General features: G+C 39.8%; 1 protein-coding gene across 7 annotated transcripts; it reads left to right on the top strand.

Moving 5' to 3' along the window:
* Window positions 1-58: 58 nt before the first annotated feature.
* LOC136171121 (GPI ethanolamine phosphate transferase 1-like) lies at window positions 59-19,711 on the top strand. 7 transcript variants are annotated; one of them, XR_010663752.1, is made up of 6 exons: window positions 97-118; window positions 1,859-2,012; window positions 9,434-9,555; window positions 10,021-10,119; window positions 12,306-12,412; window positions 15,106-15,822. XR_010663752.1 is itself a non-coding variant. In XM_065939825.1 (6 exons), exons 3-6 carry the CDS (start codon window positions 9,444-9,446, stop codon window positions 15,862-15,864), a joined length of 351 nt encoding a protein of 116 aa, XP_065795897.1. In that variant the 5' UTR covers window positions 131-275; window positions 1,859-2,012; window positions 9,434-9,443; the 3' UTR covers window positions 15,865-16,127. The 7 variants fall into 7 exon arrangements, 1 of the variants encoding a protein (XP_065795897.1); XR_010663754.1 differs by lacking the exons at window positions 97-118; window positions 15,106-15,822 and adding exons at window positions 131-275; window positions 19,414-19,711; XR_010663751.1 differs by lacking the exon at window positions 97-118 and adding an exon at window positions 131-275.
* The last annotated feature ends 5,771 nt before the right edge of the window (window positions 19,712-25,482 follow it).

Raw genomic sequence — 25,482 nt, 5'->3', positions numbered from 1 at the left:
CCTGCTCAAAGACAAAGCCCCACCCCACTCCTTTTTGATTGGTCGCAGGAGGTAGGAGCGGGGATTGGAGTCACGGAGGATTGACCCGGGAATTATCGCGAGAGTAGCTTCTGGCCAGGTAAGTGTCAGGGTCGTTTCGTGGTTGAGGGGGCGTTTGTGATGGTGGCTTAGGAAGCTTCTCTTGGCCGGAGAGGAGCTCTGACTCGCAGCCGGGCTCCGCCTTCGCGCTGACGAGACCTCGTTCTCGAGGTCAGGCCTGACCTGCTCAAGCCCAGGTAGAGTCCGGGAGAAGTGGGGACAGGGACCGGCCCGACAGTGGCGCTCGCCGGGGTGCGCCGCCCCCTCTTCCTTCGCTCCTGCGGTGTGCGCTGCCCGCTGCTGACGTTTTCCCCGCGGGGGTGGCCGGTGCCGGGCAGCGCCGGTGATCAGAAAGGGGCTTGCTTCCTCTTTCTCGCCCTCCCAGCCTCGTGCCTGCGGGACCCGGGGGGCTGGGTGCGGCACTGGGACAGAGGCAATGGAACATGCAGCGGGGACGTTGGGATCTGCTTGGATCTGCAAATATCCCGATAGTCTCGACTTCGGTAACAAACTATTAGGAGCGCAGTAAGCACTTGTGATTTAATACACAGTTTGCACAATGGGGACGCTTCAAAACATCAGATGCTGTCCCTCAGAGAGTCCCTTGCAGAGCAAGGAGATCCAGCCAGTCCATCCTAAAGGAAATCAGCCCTGAATTCATTGGAGGGACTGATGCTGAAGCTGAAACTCCAATACTTTGGCCACCTCATGCGAAGAACTGACTCATTGGAGAAGACCCTGATGCTGGGAGGGATTGGGGGCAGGAGGAGAAGGGGATGACAGAGGATGAGATGGCTGGATGGCATCACCAACTCAATTGACATGAGTTTGAGCAAGCTCCGGGAGTTGGTGACGGACAGGGAAGCCTGGCATGATGCAGTCCATGGGGTTGCAAAGAGTCAGACACGACTGAGCCACTGAACTGAACTTGGGGTATCTGTTTTGTTTTCGGTAGAAGTTTTTTTGGTGCTTTTAATACTAAGAATTGGAAGCATTTTTTTTTTTTTAACAGAACATTACTCCTAGTGTTTAATTCTAAATGTATGTGTGTGTGTGTGTGTGTGTGTGTGTGCGCGCGCATGCCATGTATTGAAGAAAAGCATGGGAAAAAAATCCCAGATCTTAGGAAAATAGTATCAAAAGAGACACCAGTGTTGTTTCATAGTCCTTAGCTAAAAGGATTGCTGATCTTTATTGTAATTGAGTTGCCAGAGAGCTTGAAGATGGAACCACTTTCTGGAATGGAAAAATGGGAAGGATTAGGGAATGGCATGGAAAAGGCATGTTTAGAAATGGGTTATTTATATGCAGTATTTCCGCCTGTGTAATGGGAATTTTACACATCTGTTGTACTTAAGGTCCCCACACTTAGGGTCTTCCTCTCAAGGACTGTGCTTATTAGGTTGAAGAGCCTACAGTTCATATCCCCGTCCTGCCAATGATTTGCCTTGAGACTTTTTTAAAAAGTTACTTGACTCATCTCAGCCTCCTCTGTCAAGGAGATACTTAAAGTACACAGACTTAGGAATGTGCTTGTCACAGTACCTGGTACCTAGAACACAACAAATGTTACAATCATTTATCAATTAATGTACTACTCGTATATCTTGACAATATTTGACAGATTTTTAAAAGTAAAGCGAAACAAACCTGATGTCAGTCATTTAGTAGCGTTAGCCAGAAAAAGATAATTGCCCCAAAGTAGGCCCCAAAGGGAATATCTTTAGGGTCTGACTTCTAAAATGAAAATTGAAAATAGATTTAAAATATGTTTCCTCAGAGAGTTGTAAGAAGTTGGATATAGAAGTTCTTCCTTGATAAGCAGCTTCCTATGACACATCTGTAATTCCCTGGTTCTACCTCATATCCTGTAATCATGGACTTGTTAATGTGACCTTCCAAGCCCCTAACAAATCAACTGGCCAGTTGTCTCAGTAAGTACCTTTCTCTTCCACAGTGCATAGAGATTTCCTTATCAATTAAAAATGTTGAAGAAATATTAATAGTGCATACTAAGATATTATTAACAATTGCTGATTTATATTTAATAATAATTTGCCATTAATATTGTTGAGGAATTTTCCTTCTACTTACCAAGTTTTGCATTAATCTAGGTCTTTACAGCCAATGTTTCACTGAATAATCTGGATAGACATTGATGCTTGTATGTTAGTGATAAAAATATAAAAGATCACTTTTTTCCAAGCACTTCAATTGTTTTCTTGATTAAAAAATTATTTTTTTGTTTTAGTACTCTTAAAATAACCACAAGTAATATTTTCAGTGCAAGTTTTTCATTGATGTAAAGTTTTATAAATATCTAATTTTTTATACATTTTTACATATTCTAATTTTTGACATTGTTTTTCAGTGTGTGGTAAACATCCCAGAGGTATAAGTTAAATGACTTTTATTGATACATGGTTATGTGTATTTTAAACATTTTAGTAGTTATTCATTTTTTTAGGTGATTTCCAAATGATTCATCCGTGAAAAAGTTCTTTTTCACTAAATTTGAATAAAAAGTGATTTTAAAAAAAGAGAAATATTAAATGATAATAGTGCTTAATTATATGTGCATAGCTATAATTAAGTAGCATATGAAGGATGATATTTTGGAATCACTGAAATTTTATGTATGCCACCGCTGCTGCTGCTCAGTCGCTTCAGTCATGTCTGACTCTCTGCGACCCCATAGATGGCAGCCCATCAGGCTCCGCCGTCCCTGGGATTCTCCAGGCAAGAACACTGGAGTAAATAACAAATATGAAAGTTACTGTGGTTCTATTTATCTTGAATCTTCACTGCTCTTGTGTCTGTTCTTGGGGAATAAATAGAGAAGCAAGGCAGCCTCTAGTGGCTACAGTGCATATCACACATACCATTGAATGGACAGTCCTAGGTTATGTAATAGCCCTGACTAAGTGCCCAGCACTGGGCGGAGTACTGGAGAAAGCCTGTCTTGCTAGAATCAGCATGAAGTTACAGAGGCAGACATTACTACAAATAGTCAGAGTCATACCTGTGTAGTTATAAACTGAAGTAAAGTTTTGAGCTTCTGATTCGGACTGAGTAGTCCCTGAGGAAGTGATGCTCGAAAGTGCCGGGGAGGGACCGACTAAGATCCCACTGTTACTATGTGAGAGAGCTAGATTTTTGTGTTAGCTATTACAGCTTCAGGGTCGAAGTTCTCAAATGTTTGTTTTACTACTTCAGTAAGCTTTAGGGTAGTGGAAAATTTGTATTATCCTTTAACACACTTTGATACTTTTGACACTTTGATACTTTTTACAGAAAAGTTGTGTAACAACAGTGGGGAAAAGAAAGAACATAAGTCCAGGGAGTTTTATTTGTAAATACAAAATAAAGTGAGAAATGATAAAGATATTTCCTTATTAGTGAACATGATGAGGGTACTCAGGTTTCCATGGTAGAGAGGAGTATTTAAGTCAATGGGAGCTTCTCTACATCTAGGTAGATACCATATGTACTTTAGTTGTAAATCGAGTTTAAGATCTTACTGAAATGAATTAAAATGAGTTGAAAAATGAGTTACTTTGCATAACTAAATATGATACCTGATAGAAGAGTTCTGAGCTAGAGAACAGAAGAAAGAATAAGTGAACAGAATATTATGGACTGTTTTGTCATAATAAATTTGACAATTTGGATGAAATGGACAAAAGATACAAGTACCAAAACTTACTCAGCAACTAGTAAATAATCTTAGTATCTATCTCTCTGGCTATGAAGAAATTGAATTTATAGTTAAAAACCTTCCAACAAAGGAAACTCTGAGCCATTGATATCCTGTTACACAATAAAGGAAGAAATAGTACTAATTCTACACAAACTCTTCCAAAAAATAAAAGGTAATAACACTTCCTAATGCATTGTCTGACACCAAAACCAGAGAAAGACATTACAAAAAATATATATAGTCTAATATCACTAATAAATATTAATTTAAAATGCTAAATATTTTAGCAAATAAAACCCAAGAGTATATAAAAAGGATAATACTTAATGATTAAGTTCAGTTTATTCTGGGAACCCTAGTTGATTTAACATTTGAAACTCCATCATTGTAGTTCACCACATTAGAAGATACCACATTAGGAGACCCCACACCAGGAGAGGCCCCACACCAGGAGAGGCCAAAAGAGAAAAACCAGATAGCCATGGCCCTCTCACTGGACAGGATCTCATGTGATCCGCCCCTCTCACTTTTGCTTTTGTCAAAAGCACTTGACAAAATCTGGCATTTTTCATTCACAACTTTAAAACTGCATATTGAGAGTAAAAGAGAACTTCTTTAATGCAACAAAAGGAGTCTATGGAAAAAACCTGTCAACTTTCATCCTAAGACTGGAAACACGGCAGGATTTCTGTTGTTTCCACACCTACTCAACATTACACTAGAAGTCCTGGCCAGTACAAGCATGAGACATAAATTAAAAGTGTATAGATTGATAAGGAAGAAGTCCTTTTATTCACAGGTGACATAATTTTTCTCCTTGGAAAATCAAAAGGCATCTACATAAAAACTACTGTAACAGTTTTTCAGTGTTGCAGAATGCAAGGTGAATATATAAAAATCGGTGGTAATTTAAAAACTAACGAGGGGAAACTGAAATAAATGCCATTTACAATAACATCAAAAAGTGAAATATATAGGGATGAGCCACAGGGGCATGAGGAAACTTTTGAGGATATGAGCATGTACACTTAAATATGTACACGGCTTATTACAGGCCAGTTATGCCTTAATAAAGCTATAAAAATGCTGTGAAGATCATTACTGGGACACTTCAAAAAGTTGGAGTATAAATGGTAGATTAGGTAAAATACTGACGTTGAGTTTATTGAAGTTGGTAACCACCGTAGGTACGTAAGGCAGTATCATTATTGTCAGAAAATAAACACTGAAGTGTACGCCCGCCCCTCCCACACACACCCACACACAGGAGAGGGGTAAGTTAGAGAGACGAGGCAAGGACCAGAGAAAAGTGATAATGTCAGAGATACATGGCTAAGGGGTGTATGGGTGTTTGTACCTTTACTGCAGCTTTTCTCTGGACTTGACATTGTTTTAAAATAAAAATATTAAAAGTCTGTACTAAAGAAAGTGTTGTCATCTACAAAAATTCCCTAGGTGGAACACAACATACAATCACCAAAAGAAAAGTTAATTCATTAAACTTTCAGAATTTTTAAGTAAATTTGAAAAAATTTTGAAAAACACAGTTAAACACAGTGTTTAAAAACACAGTTAAAAAAATGAAAAGGGGATAAAAGAGGATTAAAAAATGTCCATTACATTCATGTAAAGTAGCTCAACATTATTGATCACCAGGGAAATGTACATTAAAACCACAATAAGTTAACAGACTGTACAAAATTAACCAGATTACAGTAACAGGTTTTGGCCAATGTAATGGTTATGGCATTGAGGACATAATGCTCAGTGAAACAAGTCAGTCACAGGAGGACAAATATGCACATTTCTCCTTGTCTGAGATAATCCAGAAGAGTCAAACTCATGATGGGTGGGGGTGGGGGGGTGATGTTCCATGACTGTAAAATCTCACTTTTGCAAAGTGAATAAGTTGTCAAGATGTATAACAGTGCCTATAGTTTGAAATACTGTATTTTACACGTAAAAATTTAAGAGGGTAGATAACTCTCTTCTCTCTTTTTAAGTCGCTTAGTCGTGTCCAACTCTTCATGACCCCATGGACTAGAGCCCGCCAGGCTCCTCTGTCCATAGAATTCTCCAGGCCAGAATACTAGAGTGGGTTGCCATTCCACATCTCCAGGGGATCGTCCCAAGCCAGGGACCGAACCCAGGTCTCCCGCTTTGCCAGGGTATTCTTTACGGTTTGAGCCACTAGGGAAGCCCTCTTAGCCACAACTTGAAAACAATTACCCATGTAGATAAGGCAAGTAGCCGCAGAACAATGAAGCTTATTGAAAGACGGAGGAAATAAAAAGTGTCCACCAACCTAAGAAGTTTTTTGAGACTGAAAAATGAGGCAGGCAGCTCTAGTCATCAAATAAGTTGAAAACATACTTGTTTGCACTAAGGCTTACCCAGATTTGATTTTGCTCCCTCTTTCCAGTTTCTCTTGGAGATTAGTTCCTCTGGATATGCTGCTGTACGTTACTTTGGGCTTGCTCGTGCACTTCGTGTTCTTCGCCTCCATCTTCGACATGTATTTTACCTCTCCTTTGGTTCATGGAGTAACTCTCCTCAGTTTACACCCCTGCCTCCCCCAGCAAAACGATTAGTGCTGTTTGTCGCTGATGGCCTGCGAGCAGATAAACTTTATGAATTAGATGAAGATGGAAATTCTAGGGCACCATTTGTTAGTAAGCATGTCAGCAGGTACAAAGACATCTCTGGAAATTGTTACGCTGATACTGTTTATCTCACATTGGGTAGAGAGGTGATGATGAAAAAGAGAGTAGGGCACATATGCCTCTGCCTTTGTCATAGAAATTAGCAAGTGTGTTCCCTTCTACAGTTACTTCTGTTATTGTGGAAGTTGATACCAGGTAGTCAAAATGCATGACCTTAGCTGCTTGGCCTCACTTGTCCTGATTTCTGAATCCTGGCTTACAACTCAGTATATTATCTTTTTTTCTGTTTTCTAAAGTAAGACTGTTCAATTTTTAAGTAATGACAAGCATAAATTTCAGTGAATTGCCAATTACAAAGGTATTTAGCTAAAAAATATAAATTTCTATTCAAAATATGTTTTCTATAAAATAAAGCCTTCCAAATTTATATCACTATGTAATATGATAATTTTGAATTCTGTTAAGTGGCTTTGAAAAGAAATATTTAATTTTTTGGACCTGTGGGGTTCTTGCAATCAACTATTCTTTATTTTTTTTCATTCATAGCAAGCCCCTCAAAAGCCCTTCCTAATGCTACTGTGGAGAGATTAAAACTCAAATTCAAGGGAAGTTTATCTGAAATTGTCTGTCTTTCCCCTGTCCCTACCTGTCACCATTGCTTCCTATGCCTCTACCCTGTTTTGATTTTCTTTATAGTACTACTTAGCATGTACAGCTTCCTCTAAGGCAGGGACTTTGTTTTGTACACTACATTATCTCTGGTGCCTAAAACATACTAGGCAGTTAATCAACATTTGTTGACTGCTAGAAGAATGAATGAACCTGAATTCTATGTCAGATTTCCAGGAATAAATTTATGGTACGTCAAAGAAATGCAGAATATATTAAAGGACACAAAGAAACAAGCAACCCAGGGCAATAGGAAAATAGCAGTAGGAAAATAAGGTTGTCAGGGTTAGGTTCAGTACACAAAAATATGTAACATATATTTCTATGACTAGTTTAAAAATTGGGGTGATATTTCTTAGTTGTCATAGAGAGGAGAGAAATGTAGTTCATTGCAAAGTTAATGACATTAAAATATACTGGTTATTCAGGCAAAGATGAGTGTTTCTGACAGCGCCTGTTTCTCCCCGGGGTGTTCTTCGTTTTTTTAAAAATACGATCTGATCAAAATGTTTCTCAAGAGAAGTATCCACATTGCTTTATACCTCCCTGTTTTTGCTTGAGTTCAGTTTCCATTATAGAACTGAAGAAGTTAGAAAATATTTCTTTCTTAACATGTGGTTTAATGGTTTTTCAAGTCTTTTACCTTTTATGTATGTATTTTACCAAAATAAGTCAATTAAAAGTATCTAAATCAGCACTTTTAGGTACTTCTCTCCAGAACATTTTGAGAGTTCAGCTTGAAAACTGTTACAAATGAATTCATGTTTCATAACTTGTTGCTCTGCTGGCCTTTCACCTGCAACGGCATTACTGTTGCTTTTGCATTTTTCTCCAGATTTTGCAAATCACCTTTAGCTTAAAGAATGGTGATACATTTTAGCAAAACAAACTTTTGACTTGTTTTAATCTCAATAACCTCAGATATGCAGATGACACCACCCTTATGGCAGAAAGTGAAGAGGAACTAAAGAGCATCTTGATGAAAATGAAAGAGAAGAGTGAAAAAGTTGACTTAAAGCTCAACATTCAGAAAACTAAGATCATGGCATCTGGTCCCATCACTTCATGGCAAATAGATGGGGAGACAGTGGAAACAGTGTCAGACTTTATTTTTTTGGGCTCCAAAATCACTGCAGATGGTGATCGCAGCCATGAAATGAAAAAACGCTTACCCCTTGGAAGGAAAATTATGACCAACCTAGACAACATATTAAAAAGCAGAGACATTATTTTGCCAACAAAGGTCCGTCTAGTGAAGGCTATGGTTTTTCTGGTGGTCATGTATGGATGTGAGAGTTGGACTGTGAAGAAAGCTGAGTGCCGAAGAATTGATGCTTTTGAACTGTGGTGTTGGAGAAGACTCTTGAGAGTCCCTTGCACTGCAAGGAGATCCAACCAGTCCATCCTAAAGGAAATCAGTCCTGAACATTCATTGATGCTGAAGCTGAAACTCCAATACTTTGGCCACCTTATACGACGAGTTGACTCATTGGAAAAGACCCTGATGCTGGGAGGGATTGCGGGCATGAGGAGAAGGGGACGACAGAGGATGAGATGGGTGGATGGCATCGCTGACTGGATGGACATGAGTTTGAGTAAACACTGGGAGTTGGTGATGGACAAGGAGGCCTGGCGTGCTGCGATTCATGGGATCGCAAAGAGTTGGACATGACTGAGCGACTGAACTGAACTGAATCTCAAATTTAGAAAGAATATTTAACTCCTAATTGAGAGTATAGCTGTTTCCTCTCAATTTTTTATTTTGAAAAAACTTTTAACTACAGAAATGTTGAAAGGATTATATCATGAATATTCATCTGTATATCCTTAATCTAGATATGACCATTTTAAACATTTTTCATATTTGCAATTTTCTGTCTCAATACACACACACACACATATATACACTTAGACTTTATTTTTTCCTGAATAATTTGAAAGCAAAGTATTTTAACACTTTACCCCTAAACACTTCAGTGTGTATCTCCTAAGAACAAGGACTTCTTGTGTATCAGTGATTTCTTATGTAGCACAGCGTTTCAATACTTTGTGACTTAGAGCTGTAGCCTCTATTTTGTTTTGTGATTCTGCGCAGTGGTTGGGTGGTTCCTTGTCTAAGAAAGTTCCTTGGGCTTTCTTATGCCGCGGAATCCGTCTGGTGGGAGGAACTGGGCTGAGCCCAGCTGGGATCAGAAATGTTCCTTCTTAAATTTTGACTCCTTCTTTTGATTGGATTTCTTCTGTGGTGATCTTGTTTTTCTAAAACCTTACCAGAGCATGTGGTCATAGTGTGTGCTGACTCCTCGTCTGTGATACTTTTCAGGAATGTCATAATGAACGAAGGCAGCTGGGGCATCTCTCACACACATGTGCCGACCGAGTATCGGCCTGGGCACGTGGCCATGATTGCAGGGTTTTATGAAGATGTCAGCGCAGTTGCCAAAGGTACTATCTCTTTAGATGATTTTATCACATGAAGAGATTGATTGCATAAATATTGCTTCTTTAATACTGAATCATAGCACAAAGCGAAGTACGTTTTGAGATCCTTTTGACAAGTCATTTAGCTTACCTAAGTCACTTAAACACTCACTGGGACTGACTGAAGAATAAAACTTTAATCTTGTATCATCCTGTCCTGTTGATAGAATATGATTGGGTAGATCTCTGGTTTTCCTAGATGTTAACTCTCAAAAGCTCAAAAGTGATTCTGTATTTTAGTAAGAAGTCAATTAACTGTTGTAAGCCTTTTTAAAAAAAAAAAATTTGTAGTATAATACAGATAACAAAATCTATTGTTAGTTTTGCATTTGTTCTGCAGTTAATCCTCTTTGTTGTTATTTGAAAAATACTTCTTCAGGAGCCATACCTGAATTGTCATTGTTTGTTTTTTTTCTCAATTACATGAAGGATGGAAGGAAAATCCTGTAGAATTTGATTCTCTTCTTAATGAAACCAGGTACACATGGTCCTGGGGAAGCCCAGACATCGTGGCTATGTTTACCAAAGGTAGGAGTCACTGATTGTATTTCCCCAGATATTAAGTAGACAATAAATCAATATGGTAATTTAAAATATATACATTTTACTTATTATGAGATACATGTTTTGACATATTTAACATCTCTGAAACGAGTGTATATTATAATAGATGTGTGAGTTTGATTTTTTTTTCATCTTAGTTGTACTTAAAATGTTGGATTATACAGTTTAAATACCTTGGATTCAGTGAAATGGTATATGATTCTAACATCTAACAGCTTTTTAATCTTGGGTAAGTTAGATAACTTCTCTAAATTTCAGTTTTCTTTTTTGTAAAATGTGATAATAATAATTTCTATCTTACAGGTTTGTTTTGGGCATTAAATAAGTTAATTCATGTGAAATATTGACCAGAACACTTATTAGAATGATCTCATTGTGATGATGTTCACTTACTTTGATTATTAAGAAGTTAGTATATAATCACATAAAGATTTAAAACTTTAAACTTTATATTTATAACTTCTATTTTCATGTATTCAAGATCATGCCATTGAGATTTGTTGTATTTATTGTGTTTCTGTGCATGAATCTGCAAGTATGAGAACATCTCTTGATGAGAAAATTTATTTGCATCATTTTCTAGAATCAGCTGGATTCCACTTGAATTTTAGGTTATTAAGTGCTTTTTAGTGGGAGCATTATAGTCATTTCACCTAATGAAAAGGTTTGGACCTTTAGCCATGGGTATAATTATACTATAAATTATAACAATTGGATCATTAAAGATTATTCTATATCTCAAAAGCAAAACAGATACTCAGAATTTTCTGTATGATAGTCACAGAACATTATTATTTAGAGCAGGTCCAAAAACTCAATACTGCTTGTCATTTACATACTCCCTTAGTTCAGTTCAGTCGCTCAGTCGTGTCGGACTCTTTGCGACCCCATGGACTGCAGCATGCCAGGCCTCCCTATCCATCACCAATTCCCAGAGTTTACGCAAACTCATGTCCATTGAGTCGGTGATGCCATCCAACCATCTCATCCTCTGTCGTCCCCTCTCCTCCCGCCTTCAGTCTTTCCCAGCATCAGGGTCTTTTCCAATGAGTCAGTTCTTTGCATCTGGTGGCCAAAGTATTGATGCTTCAGCTTCAGCATCAGTCCTTCCAATGAATATTCAGGACTGATCTCCCTTAGGATGGACTGGTTGGATCTCCTTGCTGTCCAAGGGACTCTCAAGAATCTTCTCCAACACCACAGTTCAAAAGCATCAATTCTTTGGTGCTCAGCTCTCTTTATAGTCCGACTCTCACATCCACACATGACTCCTGGAAGAAACATAGCTTTGACTAGATGGACCTTTGTTGGCAACGTAATGTCTCTGCTTTTTAATATGCTGTCTAGGTTGGTTATAGCTTTTCTTCCAAGCAGCAAGGAGTTAAGCTTTTTTTGGTAGTGGTGAGGATGAAGTTGCTATGGCTTACCAAATTCACCTCCCTACTTCTGACTACAGTTCATAGGACAGGATCAAAGCCTTAACTGGAGACAATCCAATAGAAGTGTTCTATTTCTTATAGTAACTTGCAGTCTCACTCAGACCTTTACTTGGGATTTGAAGAGTAGAATGGTTGAGGAGTGGAACCAGTATCATTAGAGCTTAGCTTGTCATTATTATAAGAGATTGTCATTATTTTATCTCTTCCTTATGACCTTTAAGAGGCTATCTAACTCAGAAATTCACTAAGTTGATTAGATCCTTAATCAATCATACAAGTATATAAGATTAATATATTTGTTGACCCTTTCAAACTCTTTGGCAATTATCAATATTTTTTCTTGTATATTGAGAAAAATGCATGTGTTTTATGAATAAAGAATTGAAATATTTGAATTTTCTTCTTGGTTAGGGAATTTTGTAAAACAGGTGATTGAATCTGTTTTAGATTGTACCATCCCTAGATGCCCAAATTCTTTGATTAGTTTCATCCTTACTTGAAGACAAACTCTGTTGTTTACTTTTGCGCTATTACTAACTAGTGTTGTGATTTTTTCTCTTAGCATTTTAAATCACAACTCACTTGTATCTGTAAAATTGGAAAATGTTACTGTGAGAACAAAAGCAGCAGCATATGTTCAAGCATACACCATGGTCCATGGCATGTCATTAAAATTTCCGCCCCCCCCCCCCCCCCCAATTTCCTCTTCAGGTGACCTTGGAAACCGTATTTTTGCACACACTTACGATGCTTTCAGTGAGGATTTTGGTGCCCACGATGTAACACAACTGGACACGTGGATTTTTGATCATGTGAAGGTATGTGCTATTGAGTGGCTAACCTGTAACACACTAGATGTAGGTGTTTGTCTAATGTGCACTAGTTGTCTAGTACCTGTACCTGATGTGCTAGAAACTGATTTGTTAGTACATGCATCTTAGTTTTTTCTGCTTGGATGAATTTGAAAAGACTGTAGCATACTATTTTGAAAAGACTGGATTCTAAGAAATTGCACATTCTACAATAACCATACAGGTTTTTAAAAAATAATTTGAAAATGTGAACCCTTTTCACTTCCACACTTCTGACAGTGAAGTGAGCTGTCTCACTGTAGCATACTATTTTGAAAAGACTGGATTCTAAGAAATTGCACATTCTACAATAACCATACAGGTTTTTAAAAAATAATTTGAAAATGTAAACCCTTTTCACTTCCACACTTCTGACAGTGAAGTGAGCCCTGGATGGGATTCAGGAACCCCACATTTCATTCCTCGTTTGCTGAATCACCCCAGAATGACCTTCCTGGTCTTTTGTTGACCACAGAACCAGTCTCTTAGAAGCAGTGATGATGTATGTGAAAGTCTTTTGAATGTTCAAATCTAAAGCATTTATTATTAAATAAGGTAGATAGTTTAAATATTTGTAAAGAAAAATTAGATAAGCAAAAAACAAGTTCATAAGTTAATCATAATAAAACATTTGAGTCTCTTTAAGAAATAGAGAGAGTTTTTTTTGGACTATTTGTTAGTGACAATCCTCACAGTTTCACCAGGAATCCAATAGAGTTTATGTTTTCAAAAGTTGTGAGAGAATCTCAGCTCTGGATATTGACTGACTCCTATCTATCATTCTCTTCTTGCTCATCTCCAAATTAGAACTCATGATTCATCTATTGTAAGAGGCCTTCACTGACCGACCTTTAGTGGTTCTGCTTACCAGTAGTGTCTCTCGACTGACATCGTGGGCTTCTCCACAACACAGTCATTTTTTATTGTTTGTTTGAAAACAGTCAGTAGGTGTCTGCATATTTATCAGAAATTAAGTGCTCAATATGTTCTTTGATAAACCCTATTTCTTTTCTTAGAAGTTTTTTTCCTTAAGATTTTCTTGTATTACTCAAACTGAAAGTGAAAACCTTCAAGTTAAATAAAATCTCTTTACAAAAATAGCAAATGATTTTGCTAAGTATCACTTCTTAATATAATCAACTTACGTTAGTATTTGTTTCAAGGCCCTTGGCTTCTAACTTCCTAAACATAGCTAAAGATGTTCAACATTGTGGATTTGATTCATTGTGGATAGGCAGATATAGTTAGTGGCTGGCTTGATTCCATGCCTTTTTTACCTTATTTCAACACTGCTATTGACCAGAAAAAAAAAAAATTCCCTATAATTTTGTAAGATATAATAGAGTATGTACATTAATCAGGTAACAACAAAAATATGAAATCATCCACAATAAAGAGTGGTGAGAAGGAATAATATAGGGACTAAGAATATATCTTTAGAAAAGTTCAATCTAAGCTGAACAGTTAGAGGAAGACTTTCCTCTGAGTTTTGAGATAATCTCTGGCGAAGCCTAGGAAACAAAGAAATGGTTGGACCTGGATTGCATATAGAGAAGAGTATCTCAGGCCAACAGCATAATGATAACTTGGGCTCCAAAGGAACTCTGTAATAGAGTAAAAATATTGCTTTAAAGTTTGTTTGTGTCTCAATAAATAATAATGCCAGAAGTAGGCAGCCGAGGATTGATGTAGTCCAAGATTGCCATGGTGGTTCCCCAGTGTCATTAAGGCCCGGTCTCTTAAGTGTGTCTTCTGTCCTCAGAGCATGACCTTAGCTTCTGAGTTGTCTTACGACAGGAGATGCTGGCGTTCCAGCCATTGTTTCAGTGTTTTAGGTCAACCATACAAGGAATTGAAAAGGACCTTCTCTTCTACTAAATTAAATTTATTTCAAAAAAGACTTTAACAAATAGTTAAATTTATTTCAGAAGGCACATCGTCTTTTAACTGACGTGTTTGATTTCTGTCTCCTTGGCCATAACCAAAAAAGCACAGATAGGTAGCTGTGGAAGACAATAACAAATATGTAGGTTTTAAGTTTGAAGCACTGACATGTTCCCATAAAATCAGAAGTTTTACTTAGAGAAAAAGGGAGAATGCATGCACTCTCCCACAATGCATAGTAAATATTTAAGTACAAAAAGGAACGAGTGCCTTTGAGCTCAGGAAAAAAATGGGAGTTGGTGGGCATAATTATACTAAATATCGGGAGTGGAGAGGAAGCTAGGAGTGTATTTCACCTCTTGTGTGAAAAAGACCAACGTTTTAAAAGGCCATGGGAATCTATCAGGTTGAGCTCTGCAAGGTTAATGTTTCATGGTTTCCCAGATTGCGTGTCCACGTTCGAATGAACGGCACTTTTTACAAAGCCGAATAGTATCAGTCATGAAACAGATTGTAAATTCGACTCCACTCAGCTGCTAAGGTTTTTCGTTTCTCGTCAGCTTTTCAGTTACATCTTTAGAATATAAGTCCTTTCTCTTGAAAAACTTCCCATTTCTATCTGGATTTAAGGTATCTTAGGGGCTAATTAGAATGTATATGAAAGCTAAGGGGTCATTTTATGCTTTTAAGGATGATTCTGTTTGTTTATATTTAGTTTATATTTATTTACATTTAATTTCATTTGTATTCCTTTTTTTTTTTCTATTCGGAAATAGGTGGTTTCTCTAATGGCACCATTTGCTTGGATGGCATCACTGACTCAATGAACATGAATTTGAGCAAACTCAGGGAGATAGTGAAGGACAGAGAAGCCTGGCATGCTATAGTTCATGGGGTTAAAGAGTCAGACATGACTTAGCGACTGAACAACGACAATAACATAGTACTAGTGTAATAGTCATGAACTAGAAGCTTTTACCCTCTAAAGCATGTAATTATGATTCACTGTGGCAGCCTGCTTCTGTGTGTGTGTGTAGGAGAGCAAGAACAAAGCAAAATTAGGAGGCTGCAAGTCAAAATTAATTATATAATATAATAATATATGTAATAATGTTAATGAAATATTATATTAATTATATACGTCAAAGGTAGAATTATCATTTGAATAGTGTCCCTAGTTGTAAGGTTATCACATATGCGTATAGAGAGTATAAGCCAAGTCTTTATCAATTAGAATTAGTTAGACTTCTAATCCTCCAATTAGAATGTGTCCTATATTATATCATTTAGATATCATATGCATGTTTATTAATAGCATAGTAATATAGTCAGACCCTAACAAAATAAAGAAATAAATGAATAAGAAATATTTTATCAATTCTTGGTATGAAGAAGATACACAGGCTGTTGAAAATAACAGTCACCTAGGATCAGCAACTTTATCAGGGAGATGCTCTTCTGCAGGAGGCTCAAGCGCACGTTGCCTGTCTTCTTCCCCTCAGCCGGGAGCTGACCGTGACCCTGCCCTGCTCTGAAGCTCAACACCTGCCTGGGAGCCGCTGCTACCTTTGTGCCAGCTGGGGTCCCGACAGAAGGGCTGATTCTCATCCATTGGCTCACCCGTCCTGCCTGCAAACTTGTCTGACTGAAAAGTAGCATTTGTCGAAAGCCTGCAGCATGATCAAAAAAGCCCCAAGATAAAATAAAAAATTAACTTATGAGGAAATAGGTAGTTGAAGGAATAGCAAAGGACTAAAAATATTAAAATCCTGAAATCCTCAGAAGTATCTGAGAAGCTGTTTTACCTATAAAACAAAAAGTGGCACAAACTTTACAAAAGGAGGAGTACAGGGTGCATTGTTTAAAAATGGGAAATGTGTCTAAAACCTCATGGAACGATCAGTTGTATAGGAATGAGCCAAAGGGGAGGCCAGTCTTCCAAATTAGAAGAGCAAGTAGACCTCAAATGAGGTGAAATGAGTTTTCAGTAATATACGGATTGATGAGGAGCTAAGGAAACCCTGGAAGGCATCATTTCTTCACCCCCCTTGCGGAGGAAACTTTAGGAAAAGGAAACGTTTCAAACTGTACAAGAAAGCACCCTTGCAGCGTGCAGCAACGGAAGATGTGATGCGATTTGGAACATTTGAGGCAGACAGCTTGATCAGAGCAGACACAGGGAGGGGTTCATTTCTGTAATGGCAAGCTGAGAGTTGAGAACAGTGGGGCAGGGATTTACTGGTTGTCATTATGCCCCTCTGTACTGTTTATTATTACTCAAAATTATATCTGTCTGTGTGTGTGTGTGTGTAAGGCACTTTCAGTTCAGTCCAGTCACTCAGTCATGTCCGATTCTTTGCGACCCCGTGGACTGCAGCATGCCACGCCTCCCTGTCCATCTCCAACTCCCGGAGCTTACTCAAACTCATATCCATTGAGTCAGTGATGCCATCCAACCATCTCATCCTCTGTCATCCCCTTCTCCTCCTGCATTCAATCTTTCCCAGCATCAGGGGCTTTTCCAGTGAGTCAGTTCTTCGCATCAGGTGGCCAAAGTATTGGAGTTTCAGCTTCAGCATCAGTCCTTCCAGTGAATATTCAGTACTGATTTCCTTTAGGATGGACTGGTTGGATCTCCTTGCAGTCCAAGGGACTCTGAAGAGTCTTCTCCAATACCACAGTTCAAAACCATCAATTCTTCGGTGCTCAGTTTTCTTTATAGTCCAACTCTCACATCCATACATGACCACTAGTAAAACCATAGCTTTGACTTGATGGACCTTTGTTGGCAAAGCAATGTCTCTGCTTTCTTCTTTTAAACAGCTTTTTATTTATACCCAATATATAAGACAAAAGACATGTAAGGGAGAGAGTTTCTTTTTTTTTTTCATTTATTTTTATTAGTTGGAGGCTAATTACAATATTGTAGTGATTTTTGCCATGCATTGACATGAATCAGCCATGGATTTACATGTGTTCCCCATCCCGATCCCCCCTCCCACGTCCCTCCCCATCCCATCCCTCTGGGTCTTCCCAGTGCACCAGCCCTGAGCACTTGTCTCATGCATCCAACCTGGGCTGGCAATCTGTTTCACACTTGATAATATACATGTTTCAATGCTATTCTCTCAGAACATCCCACCCTCGCCTTCTCCCGCAGAGTCCAAAAGTCTGTTCTATACATCTGTGTCTCTTTTTCTGTCCTGCATATAGGGTTATCGTTACCATCTTTTTAAATTCCATATATATGCGTTAGTATACTGTATTGTTTTTTTAATATGCTGTCTAGGTTGGTCATAGCTTTTCTTCCAAGGAGCAGGCATCTTTTAATCTCATGGCTGCGGTCACCATCTGCAGTGACGTTGGAGCCCCCAAAATAAAGCCTCTCAGTGTTTCCATTGTTTCCCCGTCTGTTTGCCATGAAGTGATGGGACCGGATGCCATGATCTTAAGTTTCCTGTATGTTGAGTTTTGAGCCAACTTTTTCACTCTCCTCTTTCACTTTTATCAAGAGGCTCTTTAGTTCTCCCTTTCTGCCATAAGGGTAGCAGAGAAGGCAGTGACAACCCACTCCAGTCCTCTTGCCTGGAAAATCCCATGGACGGAGGAGCCTGTTAGGCTGCAGTCCATGGGATCGCTAAGAGTCAGACACGACTGAGCGACTTCACTTTCCGTTTTCACTTTCATGCATTGGTGAAGGAAATGGCAACCCACTCCAGTGTTCTTGCCTGGAGAATCCCAGGACGGGGGAGCCTGGTGGGCCGCCATCTATGGGGTCGCACAGAGTCGGACATGACTGAGGCGACTTAGCAGCAGCAGCAGCAGCCATAAGGGTGGTGTCATCTGCATATCTGAGGTTATTGATATTTCTCCCGGCAATCTTGATTCCAGCTTGTGCTTCCTCCAGCCCAGTGTTTCTCATGATGTACTCTGCATGTAAGTTAAATAAGCAGCATGACCCATGTAGAGCCTTGAAGTACTCCTTTCCGGATTTGTAACCTGTCTGTTGTTCCATGTCTGGTTCTGTTGCTTCTTGACCTGCATCCAGATTTCTCAGGAAGCAGGTCAGGTGGTCTGGTGTTTCCGTCTCTTTCAGAATTTTCTTTAGTCCTGTTCAACTCTTTGTGACCCCATGGACTGTAGCCCGCCAGGCGCCTCTGTCCATAGGATTCTCCAGGCAAGAATTCTGGAGTAGGTGGCCATTTCCTTCTCCAGAGGATGTTCCCAACCCAGGGATTGAACCAGTGTCTCTCACGTCTTCTGCATTGGCTGTTGGCTTCTTTACCACTAATGCCACCTGGGAAGCCCAAATATATATTAATATATATAACTTTTATAAAATATAATTTAAAAAGAAATAAAAAATAGAAAATTTCCTGGTGGTACAGTGGTTGGGACCTGGTGTTTTCACTGATGTGGGCCCAGGGTCCATCCCTGGTTGGGAAACTAAAAGTGTACAAGCTGTGCAATGCAGCAAAAAATAAGTTAAAAAAATAAAATTTTTAAATTAAAATAACTTAAAAGATATTTTAATCATTGGCATGAATCATAATATCATGCAAGCTATGGGCACAAATAAAGAAATTTATTCTTTCATATAAATAATAGAATCATCATGTTGAGTTATATATAAAATTCTTTAGTTATTTTAATATATTTAGGAAGCAGTTGGAGAGAGTTGACATTTTTTACAATATTGAACATTGTTTATTTACCTCTTCTGTCATATCCCTAAGTAAAATTTTATCATCCTTCACGCAATATACATTTCTCATTATTTTATTCCTAGATATTTTATTTCCAAATATTATGAGCAGTATCCTGTTTTTCCTATCACATATGCTCAGTATACCAGGAAAAACAGTTATCATCATTTATCATTTGAGTACAATGGGTTCTTTAATTTTCTCTATCCCAGTAAGTTCTTGTCATTTCTACACATCTCTTTTCTTTCAGTCACCTTTATATATTCACCTAATGTCAGCATTGTTCACTTTGAAACTACAATGTCAAGTAATTATTGGCACATAAACATTATAAAAGATGAAAGTATACTGTGGTTACATATTCTTTTTGTACAACAGAGCTTCCCTGGTGACTCAGATGGTAAAGAAACTGCCTGCAATGTGGGAGACCCGGGTTCAATCCCTGGGTTGGGAAGATCCCATGGAGAAGGAAATGTCAACCCACTCCAGTATTCTTGCCTGGAGAATTCCATGGACGGAGGAGCCTGACAGGCTACAGTCCATGGGGTTGCAAAGAATCCGACACACCTGAGCGACTATCACTTACTCAGGTTCTTGTTGCAAGTAATTGTTCAATGAAGTCCTTCCTTCTTGAATAAGTACTGTATTTCTTTTTTCTTCTTATAAATATATTGTTCACTCATTGGTGCGTAAGTGTGAGAAAATTTATCTCTGAGGTATTGAGAACTGAAAATTCAGTCTTGAGATTTTGCTCATGTGATCAGTTTCACCAGCATCACTAGATTTTGGTTTGTTAATGTCTCTTTACCATTCGTCCGTTGTCTTATCTAGTCACTTTTAGCGTGAGTAATTGGTCTGTCCAGCACCATTTCCCCAACCCCACACCATGGTGCCTTGGTTTAAGGTGTAGATGTGCAACCTGTGCTGTGGGATTTGCAGTTATCACTCAGTAACACTGTAGCATTGAGCTAAAAGTCACACCTCTCAGAGCCAAGATGGATTGGTTATTGGAACTGCTAATTGTATTAGGTGGGACATTGGCAGTTTGTAAGAAAATGTGGTTTTTTTCTTTGACTTGTAAATGGAGGTGTTTGGGGAGCAGGAAATGATGTGGTGCTTGGAATTTGTCTTTAAAGGCACTCCAGGCCAAAAAAGGGAGTGTTACTGCAGTGGTAGAGGAGAAGACAGGTGGTTGCTGAAGCAAGGCGAGGGCTACATAGAGCGGGGTGGGGTTTTCTGTGCCCTCCAGAGTTGGGTGTATGTTTGAAACTTTTCACTAAGAGTGAGAGAGCCAAAAACAAACAATAAGGATTTCCGGAGTGCGTGTACATTTCATAATTGCAATTTATTTGATTTTCCAGATAGATTCCAGCTCTCATCCTATCCATTAGCTTCCCTAGACATTAGCAGGGATATTCCCTTTGACAAGACTTGCCAGGTCCAATGCTAGTGAGCACACTGGTCTGGATTCTGTCCGTTCACTTCAGTCGCTCAGTTGTGTCTGACTCTTTGTGATCCCACAAAGGCTTCCCTGTCAATCACCAACTACCAGAGCTTGCTCAAATTCAAGTCCATTGAGTCAGTGATGCCATCCAACCATCTTATCTTCTGAAGTCAACTTCTCCTCCTGCCTTCAATCTTTCCCAACATTAGGGTCTTTTCAATTGAGTCAGTTCTTTGCATCAGGTGGCCAAAGGATTGGAGTTTCAGCTTCAGCATCAGTCCTTCCAGTGAATATTCAGGATGCTTTCCTTTAGGATTGACTGGTTTGATCTCCCTGCAGTCTAAGGGACTCTCAAGAGTCTTCTTCAACAGCACAGTTCAAAAGTATCAATTCTTCAGCACTCAGCCTTCTTTACAGGCCAACTCTCACATCCATACATGACTACTGGAGAAATCATAGCTTTGACTATATCAGTCTTTGTTGGTAAAGTAATGTCTCTATTTTTTAATATGCTGTCTATGTTGCTAAAGCTTTTCTTCCAAGGAGCAAGCATCTTTACATTTCATGACTGCAGTCATCATTTGGAGTGATTTTGGAGCCAAAAATAAATAAATAAATAAAGCCCGTCACTGTTTCCGTTGTTTCCTCATCTATTTGCTATGAAGTGATGGGACCGGATGCCATGATCTTAGTTTTTTGAATGTTGAGTTTTAAGCTAACTTTTTCACTCTCCTCTTTTACTTTCATCAAGAGGCTTTATAGTTCCTCTTCACTTTCTGCCATAAGGGTGGTGTCATCTGCATATCTGAGGTTACTGATATTTCTCCCGGCCATCTTGATTCCAGCTTGTGCTTCTTCTAGCCCAGCGTTTCTTGTGATGTACACTGCATATTACTTAAATAAGCTGGGTGACAGTATACAGCCTTGACGTACTCCTTTGCCGATTTGGAACCAGTCTGTTGTTCCATGTCCAGTTCTAACTGTTGCTTCCTGACCTGCATACAGATTTCTCAAGAAGCAGGTCAGGTGGTCTGGTATTCCCATCTCTTTCAAAATTTTCCACAGTTTATTGTGATCCACACAGTCAAAGGCTTTGGCATAGTCAATATTGCAGAAATAGATTTTTTTTTCTGGAACTCTTACTTTTTCGATGATCCAGAGGATGTTGGCAATTTGATCTTTGGTTCCTCTGCCTTTTCTAACACCAGCTTGAACATCTGGAAGTTCACGGTTCATGCATTGCTGAAGCCTGGCTTGGAGAATTTTGAGCATTAATTTACTAGCGTGTGAGATGAGTGCAATTGTGTAGTAGTCTGAGCATTCTTTGCCATTGCCTTTCTTAGGGATTGGAATGAAAACTGACCTTTTCCAGTCCTGTGGCCACTGCTGAGTTTTCCGAATTTGCTGACATATTGAGTGCAGCACTTTCACAGCATCATCTTTCAGGATTTGAAATAGCTCAACTGGAATCCCATCACCTCCACTAGCTTTGTTTGTAGTGATGCTTCCTAAGGCCCACTTGACTTTGCATTCCAGGATGTCTGGCTCTAGGTGAGTGATCACACCATCGTGATTATCTGGGTCGTGAAGATCTTTTTTGTATAGTTCTGTGTATTCTTGCCACCTCTTCTTAATATCTTCTGCATCTGTTAGGTCCATACTATTTCTGTCCTTCGTTGTACCCATCGTTGCATGAAATGTTCTCTTGGTATCTCTAATTTTCTTCAAGAGATCTCTAGTCTTTCCCATTATATTGTTTTCCTCTATTTCTTTGCCTTGATCACTAAGGAAGGCTTTCTTTTCTTTGAACTGATCACTGAGGAAGGAGATATGGAATAGTTTCTGCCATATCAATAAACAAAGGATATCACAGTCGTCAGCAATTGCAGCCACCATGGAAGGTGAGCTAGTGAGCCCTGAGGGTATTCAGGATGGAAATAGTGCCTGCCATCTAGTAGCCATCAAACTGCAGCCATTCCCTATGGTGAGCCCTGAGGAAGCTTAGGATGTGAAAACAGACTACTGGCCCCAGATAGTTTAGGGGCATATCAAAGGAATAATTTCAGTAAGCCTAGTCTCTTGCATCTTCCCTTACATAGAAAAGCACTAAATTTCTCAACTTGGGCTATCTGGTTTTCTTTCAGTTACAAAAAATTTTTGACGTTCAGACTACCTACACTTTGTTGCAAAACTTCTATATAACCTGTCCCCCACCTCCTTGCCTCCTCAGAGCAGTTCTCTCAGGGTCACTTGAGCTGCTGTCTCCCAGACTTGAAGTCCCAAAAATTCTCACCAAATAAAACATAACTCTCAACTTCTAGGTTGTGAATGGTTTCTAAGGAGATTACAAATAAATATGTATGCACATGTATTTGTGTGCTATGTTCTGACTAGCTAGGTAATGAGGTGCTCTTTAAGAAGAATGAAGACCAAAGTTACTCAAAGGCACTCACTTAAGAAGAGTGAAGACCCAAGGTTATTCCGACCTCCCACCTGGATCTGAGCCAGACCCTGGAGCAAGATCAGGGAGGAGATCCTGGAAGAATGCTGCAGGTAGATTTTTCCCAGTGGAAACGGTGGCTGGAGAGGAAGCCCCAGACTCCTCCAGCCAGTGCTCTTCAGCCTCAGACCTACCTCACTGGGAGCCAGACTGCCCAACCCAGCTTGCCTGAGCTGCAATGCCGCCCTCCGCCGCACGGAGGCAGCATGACCTACAGCGCGGTGGCAGCGGCGATCCTCCCACCCCTCTTGGCGGCGGCGGGCGGAGGCCGTGCGGCGGAAGCCAGCCCGCGGAGCTCTCGCTGATTGGCCGCGGTGCGGCCGCTGCCACGTTGGCCGAAGTGGCGCTGTCTGCCGGGGCAACTGGCTCTGGCTGCGGCTTCCAGGTCCTTATGCACAGGGTCTTCCTTCTTCCCCTCGCCCGCGGTTGGCGCTGAGAGGCGGCGATCGGCGGGATGGAGGAAAGTAGGATGAACCTGCCCAAGGGGCCGGACACGCTGTGCTTTGACAAGGACGAGTTCATGAAGGTGCGCCCGGGGGGCTGTGCTCCCCGAGCCGAGGCGGGTGGCCTGTCTATCTTTCCCTCCGGGGCCTCCTCCAGCTGCTGGGCCCCGCACGCCCCGTATCAGCCCCCGGCGGGACCTCGCTGCCTTCGCAGTGAGTCTTTGGCCTCAGGTGGGGCCGGGGCAGCCTGCTGTGAGAAGGCACTTCTGTGAAATGGTTGCATGGTGACGAAAAGGCCTGAAGTTGTGGGCAAGTGGTTTTGAGCTAGGTGTAAAAGCTCCTGTTATTACCCGAGCCCATTACCATGCAGTGCAGTCGGAATTGCCAGATCCTGGGCAGACAGAAGTTTGTCGATCGCTGCCTTGCACCTAGAAGCTCAGTACGAATGTATTGACCAAATTTCTGGACCCACGTCTCCACCCAGGGATTAGGTGGGTGGAAAAGGCACTCAATCGAAAGTTTGTCCTTAACGTTCGCCTTAAGTTTCTGAATGGGATATTTAAAAGATTAGAATCTTATTACTGATTTTGTTGCAGTACACCAAAGCATACCATTTTGCTTCTCTAAAGTTGCTCTACTTTTTATAAAGTGAACTTGAGGTTGGTCTGAAGGTAAATATCAGCTTACATGAAAAGTTGAAATATGATGAATATTCAAGGTTTATCCGGCACAGCCTTGAAAGTGTCCAAGATCTGAATCAGAGCTGGGAGGAACTTTGCTTATTCTTTTGGGGTAATGCTCTGGAACTGTACATATACCATCAAGAAATACAGTTATGCTTTATTTCTAAGGATTGGGGATTTTGATACCACTTAGTTACTGCTTTCAGTGTTAAAAAGTTAAATGTTTTGGCTTAGTAGACACTTAAATTTTTGAGCAACTGAATTTAAGTCTTACTTTTTTTTTTTTTTGATGACTTCAAGTCTTAGTATGTTTTTTGCTTTTTAGCTTCATTAGTTTATGTTTTTGATGCTTGCATTCAGTTCACAGTCTCTAGTTTTAAACAGTATTTACATCTATTATTTTTTATAGCTGAGTAGTATGTACCACATGGACTTGAGCTTGGGCAAACTTGGGGAGATGGTGAGGGCCGGGGAAGCCGGGTGTGCTGCAGTCCACTCTGCAAAGAGTCAGACATGACTTGGGGACTGAACAACACCACATCTTCTTTATCCATTCCTGTGAACTTTTAGATTGTTTCCATGTCTTGGCCATTGCGAATAGTGCTGCAGTGAATACTAGGGTGCGTGTATCTTTTCAAAGGATGATTTTCTTCAGATATATGCCCAGGAGTGGGGTTGCTGAATGATATTGTAGATCTATATTTAGTTTTTAAAGGAACTTCCATATTGCTCATCAAAAAGAGGAAAATAATGCCATTTGCAGCTACATGGATGGACCTGGAGATTATCATACTAAGGGAAGTAAGTCAGACAGAGAAAGACAAATATATCATTCACATGTGGACTCTATTAAAAATGATACATGCATGTGTGTATGCTCAGTCTTAAGCAACTCTTTGAAACCTCATGGACTGTAGCCTGCCAGGTTCCTCTGTGCATGGGATTCTCCAGGAAAGAATCCTGGAGTAGTTTGCCATTTCCTTATCCAGGGATATTCTTAACCCAGGGATGAAACGCATGTCTCCCATGTTTCTTTGCATTGGCGGGTAGGTTGTTTACCGCAGAGCTACCTGGGAAGCCTGAAAAGTGATAACAGATGAACTTATTTACAAAACAGACTCGCAGATCTCAAAATTAAATTTATGGTTCAGTTGCTTAGCCGTGTCTGACTCTTTGCAACCCCATGGACTGCAGCACGCCAGGCCTCCCTATCCCATCGCCAACTCCAAGAGTTTACTCAAACTCATGTCCATTGAGTTGGTGATGCCATCCAACCATCTCATCCTTTGTTGTCCCCTTCTCCCACCTTCAATCTTTCCCAGCATCAGGGCCTTTTCCAATGAGTTAGTTCTTTGCATCAGGTGGTCAAAGTATTGG

Source organism: Muntiacus reevesi, chromosome 6 (genome assembly GCF_963930625.1).
Source record: "Muntiacus reevesi chromosome 6, mMunRee1.1, whole genome shotgun sequence".
NCBI classification, from domain to species: domain Eukaryota; kingdom Metazoa; phylum Chordata; class Mammalia; order Artiodactyla; family Cervidae; genus Muntiacus; species Muntiacus reevesi.
The sequence above is the reverse complement of the archived record's forward strand: the minus strand, read 5'-3'. Positions and strand labels throughout refer to the sequence as shown.